At 38.0% G+C, this 12,946-nt stretch overlaps 1 protein-coding gene across 2 annotated transcripts in view; it reads left to right on the top strand.

Annotated features, from left to right (window-relative positions):
- npas1 (neuronal PAS domain protein 1) overlaps nucleotides 1-12,946 on the top strand; it is a 45,414-nt gene extending 32,468 nt beyond the window's left edge. For both annotated transcript variants that reach the window (XM_052576606.1, XM_052576607.1), the window contains exons 6-12: nucleotides 3,784-3,958; nucleotides 4,191-4,303; nucleotides 5,478-5,674; nucleotides 5,980-6,086; nucleotides 6,664-6,811; nucleotides 8,069-8,181; nucleotides 8,271-12,946. In XM_052576606.1, coding sequence (XP_052432566.1) covers nucleotides 3,784-3,958; nucleotides 4,191-4,303; nucleotides 5,478-5,674; nucleotides 5,980-6,086; nucleotides 6,664-6,811; nucleotides 8,069-8,181; nucleotides 8,271-9,238 — 1,821 coding nt within the window. In that variant the 3' untranslated portion in view covers nucleotides 9,239-12,946. The remainder of the gene's footprint in view (nucleotides 1-3,783; nucleotides 3,959-4,190; nucleotides 4,304-5,477; nucleotides 5,675-5,979; nucleotides 6,087-6,663; nucleotides 6,812-8,068; nucleotides 8,182-8,270) is intronic.

Below are 12,946 nucleotides of genomic sequence, written 5' to 3'. Positions count from 1 at the left end.
GTTAATATTATTACATTTTGTAATTGATTTCTATTTTTATATATTTTAAAATTTGATTTAGTCCTGTGATGGCAGACGTTAGTAAATCACATTGTGTGATTTCATATTAATACTCTCCTATTATATAAGGTCAGGCACAAAATAACTGTCTACGCCTTTTTTTCTTCAGAGCTAATTCTTCACTGCGCGTCTTTAGTAAATCCTGCCATTACAATTTTAAGACCAAAAAATGGTTTGCACTGCTGCAAGCTGTTACTAAATCTGACCCTAAGTATTTTATAAGTCACTATTATAAGTCACTATGAAACAATTGAATACATCCTTGCTATACTGAAGTATTAATTTCATTCAAACACAATTCTTACTTCACCCAGATTTGTATACGGTAGTGTATGGCAGTATATGTGTCTTGCACCATGAGCACTGTGTCAAGTTAAGCACAGTTAAACTTAAGCGTCTCAAGGCACATGTTTTTTTTTTTTTATTCCATTTCACTGCGGCTAGCTCATTTCGAATGCAAGAGCGTGTCCTGCTTGAACAGGACACGTTCTTGTGTTCAAAAACAGCAAGACAGAGCGTAACATTGCAGGCGTCTTGAGACGCGCTTTTCAAAGTTTCACTGTTTTAACTTGACACGGCCTCTTAAAAACACAACACCTTGGCACAAGACACACTGTGAAATAAATATATGCTAGACATTTTATTGTGTATTTTATACGGGTATTTTGAGAAAATTGAAAAGTCCATGGAAGTAAAAAGGATCATATATTAATGCAAACTTTAGTACTGGAAAGTAAAATTTTATCAATTTAAATTTCATTCATAAATAAATATATACTTAGTTACTGACATATAACATAATATTTAAATATTCTGTTTAAATCAAGAGACATTTTCTTCTGAGATTTCCAGGTTGTAATAATAATAATAATAAAAAAAAAAAGATTAGAATATAAAAAAATTTAGGTTAAAGACTGTGCGTTTATTAAAAAAATATATTTAAAAAAATCTAACAAAAAAGTCATAAATGGTAAGATAAATTCGTTTTTTTTTTCTTACAAAAAATTAAAATAAAAATTTACTGAACATTTTAAATAAATAATCCAGGTTAAATTAAAAAATATTTTTGGGATCAGTTATCCAAGTATATTGAAACTGGTTCTTTAAAAAGAATGGTCAGAATGAATGGATTCATTGCGGTACATCAGACATAAAATGCTGTTCTAGACCCATGAGTCTCTCTTGCCTATTCACAATTATGTTTATTCTTACAAATCGAGTGTTGTCCAGTGGATCCTTTTAAGTGACATTTCCCAAAAGCTGCCAGATGCACCTTTGGTGTCTTCTTGAGTCCGAACATCTGACTTCCCATCGAGCTTAGGGGGGGGGGGGGGGGGGTTTTTTTTTAGTTTTATTATATTCATAAGAGAAAGATAGTCTGTACCGATTTTTCCCGGAAAAACACGAGCGTCTGGAGGCGTGACGTGTGGGCGGAGCTAAAGAATCACGAGCGCCAGTAGGCTTTTGCGTTGAGAGCATGTGGAAGCTGTGACATTACCTTGAGGAAAAAACCATCATCCAAAACAAACCATGACTAACAGTCAGATTCAGCCGTTTATTTATGATCCAGAATCAGATCCCGAGGCTGAAACTGAACGAGAGCAGCAGCAACGACTCGCTCCGAGCGGGGCTCGAACCCGGGTCTCCGGCATGGGAGGGGACGCACTAACAAGGAGGCAGAGATATTTGAAGCAGTTTTACTCACCGCCTGCGGTTCCAACACACGATCGTGACCCTTTTTCGTTGGGATTGCATCATCCTTAAGAAATAAACGATACGCAAATCCGTCGTCAAACTGGGCCTTGTTCGTAAAACAAGCATCTTCGAAATGCAGGGAACAAACAAAAACACTTGCACAACTCCGTTGATGCTCTGTAAAAATAAACTCCATCCACTGGTCCCTTAATGCTGTTTTTTATTTGGTAATCTGTGCTGGGTTGTCTTGCCCTGGCAACCAAAAACACACTCCTTTTGTGACATTTCGCGACGCTCTCGCTCTGATCAGTGAACGTCTGTTGTGCTCTCAGTGCTCTGCTATACGGGAGCGTGCGCTCTTCCGGCAGAAGTGCGTCAGGACCCATATAAGGAAATTCCGCTCCATCTAACGTCACACAGAGCCATACTCGAAAAAAACTTTCTGAAACTTGTGACAAACCTTGAAGTAGTATTTTGGGAACAAAAATACTCCTTCAAACGTACAACTTAATTTTTGAAACTTTGTCCATGTTTAGCATGGGAATCCAACTCTTTAACAGTGTAAAAAACTATGTAAAAAACTATGCATGAAATAGCATTTCACTCCCCTTTTAAACAACCCTCTCCAAAGCACTGTAGATCAGATTAAGATCTCCAAGTCAGACCACCTGTCTGCTGGATTTACCTCCACCTTTACCTCTCAATTAGCAGACACAGGCTTAAAACCCCAGATTCTTCACAATTCATCCCTCAACTGATCCCCAATTACACAGCCCCGCTCTTTACTCCACCATCTATCCCTCTCCTTTCTGCTCTTCCCTCGGTTTGCATGCAACCTGCCTTGCACACAGACATTAGTGTCCTTGACGGCCAGCGGAAAATCCTTTAAAATCCCTCCGTAAATGGATCTAATCCCATAATAAATGGCTTTGTCCGCAAGACAAGGTTGTGAGGAAGAAACCAGCCTTTTATCAAGATACTGTAGAATGAAATCTGATCCAGGAGTCACAGAAATGCAAATTATAAAAAAAAAATTGTAGTAAGGGAATTTATATGTACACACATATGGATACAAGTTTCAGTCCAATTCCTTTATTTATTTATTTAAATGTTTTATATATATATATATATATATATATATATATATATATATATATATATATTTGTCTTATATACTATACATTTCTGTATGACCATACTCATTTAAAGCCATGCAAATAACATTATAAAGTATTTTAAAAAATACATTTTTAAGAAATTAATACAATTATTTCCTCTGTCACTGCTGCCAAATAACATTCCCCTTTGTGATTTAAATATATATATATATCATCATTTTGTAAAGGACAGTGTTTATCAACTCAGAAAGCCTCAAAATGATAAAAAAATATCTGAATGACAAAAATAAGTTAATGCAAGATATTTTGTATATTTCTCTGGATATAAAGGTAGACCTAAAACTTGTTTTCAGTAAATATACTTTTTTTTTTTTTTTTCAAAGCTATAAAAATCCTTATTCTTAGTTCTTTTCCAGTACATATAAACATCTGGGAGAGAATGTAAATTCAGTGGCTAAAAAAGAGTGGCAATCTTAAAACTTTAGACTTACTGTAAATTGAAATCTACAGAAACCATACAGATTTGCAAAGATTTGTTACATTGTTATATCCATACATGGACGGTTTGTTTTATGAAGCTCAGTTTCTTATTCATTTTGTAAAATGCAGCAGGTAGAATATTCAGTCTAGGTCATGGAAAGCTATAATTAATGTTTTATGTGTAGCATTGCTTTTATCTCTCTCTGATGTTTGCTTCCCCCAGTGTATTTTAGTAGTGTGTGTATTCGTGTGTGTGTGCGTTTGAACACTTACACACTACAAATGTAGGAATAGCTATAGTCGAGCTTGTGTTTTTCAAGGTCTCTCATTGGCTGTTAGCCAATATGTTGTGATCTATGTCATGATTCTTATATGAATGTTATTCTGTATTGATCTGTGTGCATGTGTATGTGTGTATCCGCGTGCTCAGGTTGAGTTGACTGGCAGTAGTGTGTTCGATTACATCCACCCTGCGGATCATGTTGAGATGGCAGAGCGTCTTGGCATTAGGCCACACCTCCGAGCAGAGGCAGGCTGTCAAACATCCCATGAGAGCGCTTCAAGCTCCGCCTCCACATCCTCGCTGGCCGGCACTCCAGAACCAGGTAACACACCTTCAGAGATCCAGCTTTAATCAAATCAAATTTTTCCTCAATTTCTGGTGGCTCCTTTGACATAAATAGTTAAAATAGATGCACAAAAAATTGTACTGTAACTTTCAGGAACTCAAAACCTAGGTTCAAACTATGCAGCTGGAATAACTTTTCATCATCAGTAATATACATGCATTAAGTCGACCACCCACATATATTTTGTGATGTGTGTTTTCTCATGTAGCACCATCTAGTCCCTGTTCTCCAGGAGGTGAGTTATCAGAACGTGGATTCTTCATCAGGATGAAATCCACCCTCACCAAGCGTGGCCTCCACGTTAAGTCCTCGGGCTATAAAGTGAGTCCTTGATTGGAGATGTACTGTTTTGTGTGTTAAATTGTAGCACACATTTTTAAGGATTTTCTTCTGTAGTCTTAAGGCATGTGTTCAGTGCGAAAATTCTTTTTTTTGAATAATTAGAAGGTAATTGTCACTTTTTATCTCAAAATTGTGACTTTGTTCTCGTAATTGTGAGTTTACATCTTGCAATTCTGACTTTTTTATTCTCAGAATTGCATGATATAAACTTGCAATTCTGACTTCTCTCACAATTGCGAGTTTACATCTCGCAGTTCTGACTTTCTCAGAATTGCATGATACCAACTCGTAATTATGTAAATTCTGAGTCAGTTGCAGAATTGCTTTTTTTCTCAGAATTGCATGATACGAACCTGCAGTTTTTACTTTTCTCGCAATTGTGTTTACGTCTCGCAGTTCTGACTTTATTTATCAGAATTGCATTATACAAACTCAATTGAGTCAATTGCAGAATTGCCTTTTCTCAGAATATCGTTATATAAACGTGCAATTTTGACTTTTCTTGTAATTGCGAGTTTACATCTCACTATCCTGACTTTTTTTCTCAGAATTGTGAGATATATACTCACACAACCAATTCTGAGGGGGAAAAAGGACTGATATTTTCTCACAACTGCATGTTATAAAGTCAAAATTGCAAGCGTTATACTAGCAATTTGGAGAAAATATCAGTTCTATTCTGCATATTGTGAGAAATAAATGTTTATCTCACAGTTCTGACTTAATTTCTAAGAATTTTATTTCTCAAAATAGTTTCTAACTAATGTAGCAAATTTTTCTTTTCAATTGCGAGTTCACATTGTTCTGACTTTTTTCTCAATAAAATAAATTTCTTTTCTCATTAAAAATAGTCAGAATTGTGAGATAAAAAGTCACAATTTCCTTTTTTTTTATTCAGTGGTGGAAAAAGGTTTCCATTGTTAATGAATCTCTTTCGACTAGCATAACGAGTCACATGCTTTCAAAGTGTCAGATTTTTTATGAAGAAGTGTTTTAATATCTTTCATTGAATTGTAAATAATACTAGCCAATTATTTAGTAGGGGGCTCGTGGAATATGGTTGGGAAACGCTGGACTAGTATATTAGCATTTACCAATTTTGTTCATAATTGAATGTTTTCAAAACTGAACTGCTTATTTAATTTCTTATCAGGTGATTCATGTGACAGGTCGGATTCGGTGTCGGCCAGCCCTGGTGCCAGGCTCCTCCCGCCCCTTGCATCGACCAATGGGATTGGTTGCTCTGGCTCACACGCTTCCACCCTCCACACTCAATGAGGTGCGCATGGAAAGTCAAATGTTTGTCTTCAGAGTCAACATGGACCTGCAGGTCACCTACTGTGAGAACAGGTAAACTCCCAGCATGCCTCAGTCTCAGTTACAATATTTTCTGCTCCCTTTGCCATAGTGTTTGCCCATTATTGGTGTAAATGATAACGTGTACCAGATATGTGTTGTGACATCAACACTACATCTCAAGCCTGTGGAATAGAATTACACTAAATGGCTGCAAGAATTATTTAAAAATTAGATACAAATTTACATGCACTCAAACTAAAAACTCATTGGATGTTAATACAGCAAACTGGCCAAATTGAAATGCCAGCGTTATAGACAATGTCAGGTTTATATGTGTACTTGTATGGATTTTGTAGGATTTCAGATTATATGGATCTGAGCCCAACTGAGGTGGTGGGACGCACCTGCTACCATTTCATCCATGCAGAAGACCTGGACACCATCAGGCAGAGCCATGAAGACTGTAAGCCTGTCAAGATTTGGGATCTATTTGCCCCATCTAAAAAATTAAAATAAAAACAAACAAACAAACAAAAAAAAAAAACTTATGACATGTCACAAATATATCTTTAAAGGTTGTATATTATATAACAGAAATCATATATTTTATTTATTTATGTGTTTTATGCCATGACCTCAAAAACATGGCTATTGGATTTTATTTTGTCATAATGACCAGTAGACTATTGGCTTTTATGTAGATTGTCGGATAAAGAAATATAAAGAGCTTTAGTGAGGGTGGCTGCAAGGTTAATAATAAAAGTAATGGAAAAAAAGAAAAAAATAACCTTTTTTAGTTCATGATTAAATATCAGCTGTATCGGTTTTGTCAGTTTAAGAGCCTGAAGCTGCTGTTTACATTTTACATTTTGACAACAGCGCCCCCTAGCCAAATAAACTAATTGTGAAATTCTTCTCTCTACATCCAGGTTATAAAATTTATTTTTTTTAGCCATTGGTTTTTGCATTTTAAAATCTAATATTTAATCAGACTCCTTTACCTAAATATAAATGTATATATTTTAATCATTCTCTGTTAGTGCTGCGGAAAGGGCAGGTTGTGACGGGGTATTATCGCTGGTTGCAAAGGAGAGGAGGGTATCTGTGGATCCAGTCCTGTGCCACCGTGTCCATTAACCACAAAGCGCCCCATGAGCGTAACGTTATCTGGGTCAACTATGTGCTCAGGTCAGTTTCTAAGTGACCTTGTGTGTTTGTGTCAGTATAACATTTTTAATGTGTTGAGAGTTTCCACAGAGGCCCTCGTAAGCGCTCGTCCTCTCCATCTGTCCACAGTTATCTTCATCACACAAGCGTGCACGTTCAAAGAAGTCGGACAAAAACAAGAAAGAAATTGGCTGAATTTCAGTGATAATTGGACTGGAGATATATAATTACACCAAATGGATGTCAAAATTTTCTGGCTGAATGGTGTTTTAGTTAATTAGCTTTGTAATTACGAGAGCTAATTAACTTTCTATAGCACCCTGCTGGAGCCATGTTCATGTTCAGAAGGGCTTTTCTAGTGGATGTTTGTGTGTGTGTGTGTGTGTGTTTAGAAGCGGTATCACAAGTGAGTACCTCTCTTACTGTGCTGTAAATCTCTATGAGGAGGAAACTCTCTTCCAAAATTTAGTGAACTGTGTAGCTGCTTACTTGTAAGATACCTTCTTTTGACTGATTTGGAACGTAGTCAGCAAAGAAATCCAAAAATTCAAAAAAAAAAAAAAATCAGTTTTTACAGCTGATCCTAAGAGTTAGCCGTTAGCTCATGTTGCTAAGTAAATAATTATAAAATACATTGCAAGTGTAACGGAGGCCAGCAGGTAGGTGTTGTGCAGGTAAACTTCACTCCGCTGGTTTCAAGAGGCGCACTAGCAGCTGCCGCTAGTGGCTGCAGTCTTTAGCCTCCATGCAGGAGACCCGGGTTCGAGACCCACTTGGAATAATAACGAGGTGTGGCGATAAGGTGGGGTTACGCATACACAATTTTGGGTCAAATAATTCAGTTTAAATATGTCAATTTTTATTGCTACGTTATAGAACTTCTTTTTATCTGTCTGCCATCTTGGATTTTTGCTTCTTGCAATGCATTCTGGGATTACCTTCTCTGTGAATAAGCACATTTTAATTAGATCAAACTATTATACATTTAACTTTTGATCTGTCTGCAATTTTAATTTTTTTTTTTTTCACCAATCATTCTTAGACTATGTTGCAAAATGTCTAAATGTCATTTTTGTATGTTTATATTTATGTGGTTTGTATGTTGTTTGAGTTTCCCCTTACAGGGATTAATAAAGTTTTCTAATCTAAAAAAATTAATGAATAAATAAATGACTGGAGAATGCTGTTAACCTGTCGCATAGAGTTTAGTATTTAGACTGTTAAATGTGCAAAGCTCCCGAAGGTAAACTGCTCACACACTTTTATCTGTATTTTCAGTCGACCAGAGCTGGCAGACATGCCTTTGGACTTATTACAACTCCCAGAAAGCCTGAGGGCAGAGAGGCTTCAAGCAAGCTCCTCCCCACGTGACACCTCTCCAAAGGCACAAGGTATGCTTTTAGCCCCTCACACAATTATCCATACACACACTGGTAGTACGTTACTCAGCAGCCCAAATCAGCAGTTATCTTTACTTCAGGCTCCGCAGGGACACAGCCATTGAAAGGCAGGACCGAGACAGACCACAAAGGGAAGGAAGCCTTCTCAAACACTGCTGCCAGTCGACCAGAGAACACCAGAAAGAGATCGCACCAGTCTAATGCTGAAAGCGGTCCTCCTGAGGTGAGGAGGCGGATGGAGGTTTTTCGGCAGAGAGAGGAAAGCCCATGTACCTCCTCGGACCAAGCCAGTGACAGTGAGGTGGAAGAGGACGATGAGAGGGAGAGCGAGTGGGACCACAACCCCTCCAGAAAACGGGTGAAGAGCGAAGAGGGGCAGTTGAAGCAAGGCAACGGGGCCAATGGAGCAAGTAAGATCCACAACGGTCGTGCAGTGATCCAGCATCTTAAGAGTGTGGTGACCAGTTCCGGGTCGAATATTAAGACTGAACAAGAAGTAATGGGAACAAGTGTAGGTGCAGGTTCTGGAAGGCGTTGGAGCCAAGCTCAACCCAGCAGTGGAGGGACCAATGGCAGCAGTCCACCTTCCCAACCTCAAAACTCGACCTCGACAGAAGCTCCATCCAAGGGCCTGTTCAACCCACCCTCCCCGACCCTGTCGCCATCCATTCTGGCCTCATCCCTGCCCAGAGATGATCGGTCCATGCACGGAGGGCGTGCTCCGGACTTCGAACTGCTGCAGAGACTCACTGCTAGTGGGGCTGCAGGACGTGTGCTGTTTCATCCCCTGGCTATAGGCCCACAGGGGCCTCAGAGTCTCTATGCTCCCAGCACTATTCGCTACGCCCCACCTGAGATGCCTACAGCTCACGCTGAAGGGCACCGCTCAGACCATGTGGCCAAAACTCCTACTTTCTTTCCCCACTTGCAAAGGATCGCCTCTCTGCCTCCCTTCAGTGGATTTTCTCCAGCTGAACCCACTTTTCCTCCAACTCTGCCCTTCTGTATGAATGGACTGAGGGGAATGGCAGGGACAGATGAGGATTGAAGGACAAAGATAGAAAAAAATTTAAAGGGTAGGCAGAACAGGTCATAAAGGACAGGGCACAACGTTGAGAGAGGAACTGCAGAAGAACTTTGTGTTTTTAAAACAGTCTTCCGAGTATCCTCTCCAGACTTTTCTCTGTTAATTTGTTAGTGTGTCTTCCTCTCTCTCTGGACAAGCAGTCAAAGCCATAACGAACATATGAAGGACATCATGCAACTTACACGAAGGGGCCATCATTGAGGCCTAAACCACTGGAAATTCAGGGAGGTCATGAGGAAGGAGAGCCGAGGAAATTGTTCTGGGGTTGCATACATAGGTCCTCTTTGACCCCTAGGGAAATGGGCCCACCTATACATTTTTCCAAGTCCCCATAATTTAAGAAAACACACAGGAATATGCAAGCATGGACAAAAGTAGAATGGCGGCAATTGCCAAATAAGACATTCCTAAGGAAACAATACATAAGAAAGCACACAGGTCCCTGACTGACAGAGGGGTCATAATGAAAATAAAGATTAGAACTTTTGAACAGTGTAGAATTTTCATTTTTGTATAAAAAGAATTGTCTTTAAACATCTAAAAATCACTTGAAAAATGATTAATTCAAGGTCATAGCCATATAGATAACGCTGAGTTAAGTGGCTCCATACATGCAAATGCTTCAAAAGACCCCCCCCCCCCCCACAAGACATGAGCAAATATCACAGACTAATCTTCCTATAAGAAATGTGGGGGTTTTGGGGGTGGTTAAGTGTGTCTATTTGTCATGTATCATGTCCAAGCACTTATAGTATATTGTTGCATACATGTAGCACTTCATCCATGGCCAGACATTTTAGTTCTTCTACTGTAAAAACCACAAGAATTAAGTTTACAATAGTTGTGCCAGAAATGTGCAGATGATATCACAAACTAAAGTGTGAAGAATGTTGTCTGTTATATAAAGGTGTAATGTTTTATTTTAAAATAAATTGTCCACTGGATATCACAAACCTTGTCATAAACATGTCCAGGTACTATTTCACTTACAAATTCTGTATTTTGCTCATTTATATTCATTTTTTATGACATTATTGAATTCAGTTCATTTACTATACAGGTGCATCTCAATGAATTAGAATGTCATGGAAAATTTCATTTATTTCAGTAATTCAAATCAAATTGTGAAACTTGTGTATTAAATAAATTCAATGCACACAGACTGAAGTGGTTTAAGTCTTTGGTTCTTTTAATTGTGATTATTTTGGCTCACATTTAACAAAAACCCACATAATCTCAACAAATTAGAATACTTCATTAGACCAATATATATACAAATTTTTTAGTGAATAGTTGGCCTTCTGGAAAGTATGTTCATTAACCCTTCATGAACTCAATATTTGGTAGGGGCTCCTTTTGCTTTAATTACTGCCCCAATTCAACGTAGCATGAGGTGATCAGTTTGTGGCACTGCTGAGGTGGTCTGGAAGCCCAGGTTTCTTTGACAGTGGCCTTCATCTCATCTGCATTTTTTGGTCTCTTGTTTCTCATTTTCCTCTTGACAATAGCCCACAGATTCTCCATGGGGTTCAGTTCTGGTGAGTTTGCTGTCAGTCAAGCACACCAACACTATGGTCATTTAACCAACTTTTGGTGCTTTTGGCAGTGTGGGCAGGTGCCAAATCCTGCTGGAAAATGAAATCAGCATCTTCAAAAAGCTGGTCAGCAGAAGGAAGTATGAAGTGTTCAAAAAAAAAACAATGGACCAACACCAGCAGATGACTTTGCACCCCAAATCATCACAGACTGTGGAAACTTATCACTGAACTTCAAGAGACTAGGGCTATGAACAAGTTCTTTCAGACTCTAGGAACTTGGTTTCCAAATAAAAAACAAAACTTGCTCTCATCTGAAAAGAGGACTGTGGACCACTGGGCAACAGTCCAGTTCTTCTTCTCCTTAGCCCAGGTAAGACAACTCTGACGTTGTCTGTGGTTCAGGAGTGGCTTAACAAGAGGGATATGACAACTGTAGCCAAATTCCTTGACCATGATGCCTTGACCCCAGCCTCAGTCCATTCCTTGGGAAGTTAATTCAAATTCTTGAATCGATTTTGCTTGACGATCCTCATAAGGCTGCGGTTCCCTTGGTTTTTGTGCATCTTTTCTTCCACACTTTTTCCTTACACTCAACTCTCTGTTAACATGCCTGGATACAGCACTCTGTGAACAGCCAGCTTCTTTGGCAATGAATGTTTGTGGCTCAATGTGAAGGGTGTCAATGATTGTCTTCTGGACAACTGTCAGTTCAGCAGTCTTCCCCATGGTTTTGTAGCCTAGTGAACCAAACTGAGAGACCATTTTGAAGGCTCATGAAACCTTTGCAGGTGTTTTGAGTTGATTAGCTGATTGGCATGTCACCATATTCTAATTTGTTGAGATTGTGAATTGTTGGGTTTTTGTTAAATGTCTGTGCGCATTGAATTGATTTAATACACAGGTTACACAATTTGAGTTGAATTACTGAAATAAATGAACTTTTCCAAGGGATTCTAATTTATTGAGATGCACTTGTAAATTCTCATTACTGTAATGCAGAAAGTACTTGCATTTGGAGAAAAAAAGTGTAAGACAAGTACAGACATTACTCCTTGAGAATTTGGGGGAGATTGTGCACAAATTTCATTAAAATAAAACAAAAAAAATCTTAATTGTTCCAAAAATATAACTTTTTGTGGATTTTGAAGTAAAATTTTACCTGTGACAATGAGATTCACACCACTATTTAAAGCTAAGGCACACTTTTCCAGAACCTAGTGAGCTGCTTAGCATTGTAAGGCATTTTCCATGCTCCTGATGTAAGACAGTAAAATAGTAAATATTAAAATGAGATACCTCCTTTTTGCAAGATTCTAAGGTATCGTTTGAATGTAAATCCCAGAATGCATTGCAGCAGTGTTTACAATATATTCTTTGTGCTTAAAGTATTTTTTAGCTTAGAAATACGCTAATGTAAAATTATTGGAATCAAATAGTTTTTATTTGTGTATTTTTTGTCTGTAGACATAGAAAGCAGCTCACTAGATTTTGGAGTCAGGATGTAGAACAATAAGGTCTATGTTCTTTAAAGATGTAAAAAATTAATAAATAAACAAACAACGGTATGGGTACCTTTCATGAGGATGCATAGATGAAAAAGAAATTCAATCCCTTTGTAGTCATTAAAATAGTTTTATGAACAACAATATGGATATTGTAAGTGGACCACGAAAACTATTAAGTCCTGATAACTGATGAAACCAAGCTAAAGATAACAATGTGGTTTAAGCAGGAACTAATTACAGAAGGACAGATACAAGATTCACCATGTGAACATTTTCTAGGCTTTTTGTTGTTGTTGTTGTTGTTTTTTGTGTGTGTATGCAGGTTTTTCTGCCCATGCAGTATTACCAGATATGATGGTTTTCAGTAGCACTAAACGATATGAGATGTTTTTTTATTTGTATTTGTGATTGAGGGTGAATGTGTAAATAGTTGAGAGAATCAGTCCTGAAAAATCAGCACGAGTTGGTGTTCCCTTAACCTTTACCATCACTGTGACTTCTAACTTCTTTATGATGAGATGTTTGTGAAAATACAGCACCGTGAGCATTAAATGAAAACGATACACTGTAAAAACAATTATTATGATAATCCAAACAACAATAATAAACTCTATTCCAAAAACCGA

The sequence above is a fragment of the Carassius gibelio genome, chromosome B15, assembly GCF_023724105.1.
Source record: "Carassius gibelio isolate Cgi1373 ecotype wild population from Czech Republic chromosome B15, carGib1.2-hapl.c, whole genome shotgun sequence".
Classification (NCBI taxonomy): Eukaryota; Metazoa; Chordata; class Actinopteri; order Cypriniformes; family Cyprinidae; genus Carassius; species Carassius gibelio.
Note: the sequence above shows the minus strand (reverse complement) of the source record. Positions and strands in the feature narration are given on the sequence as shown.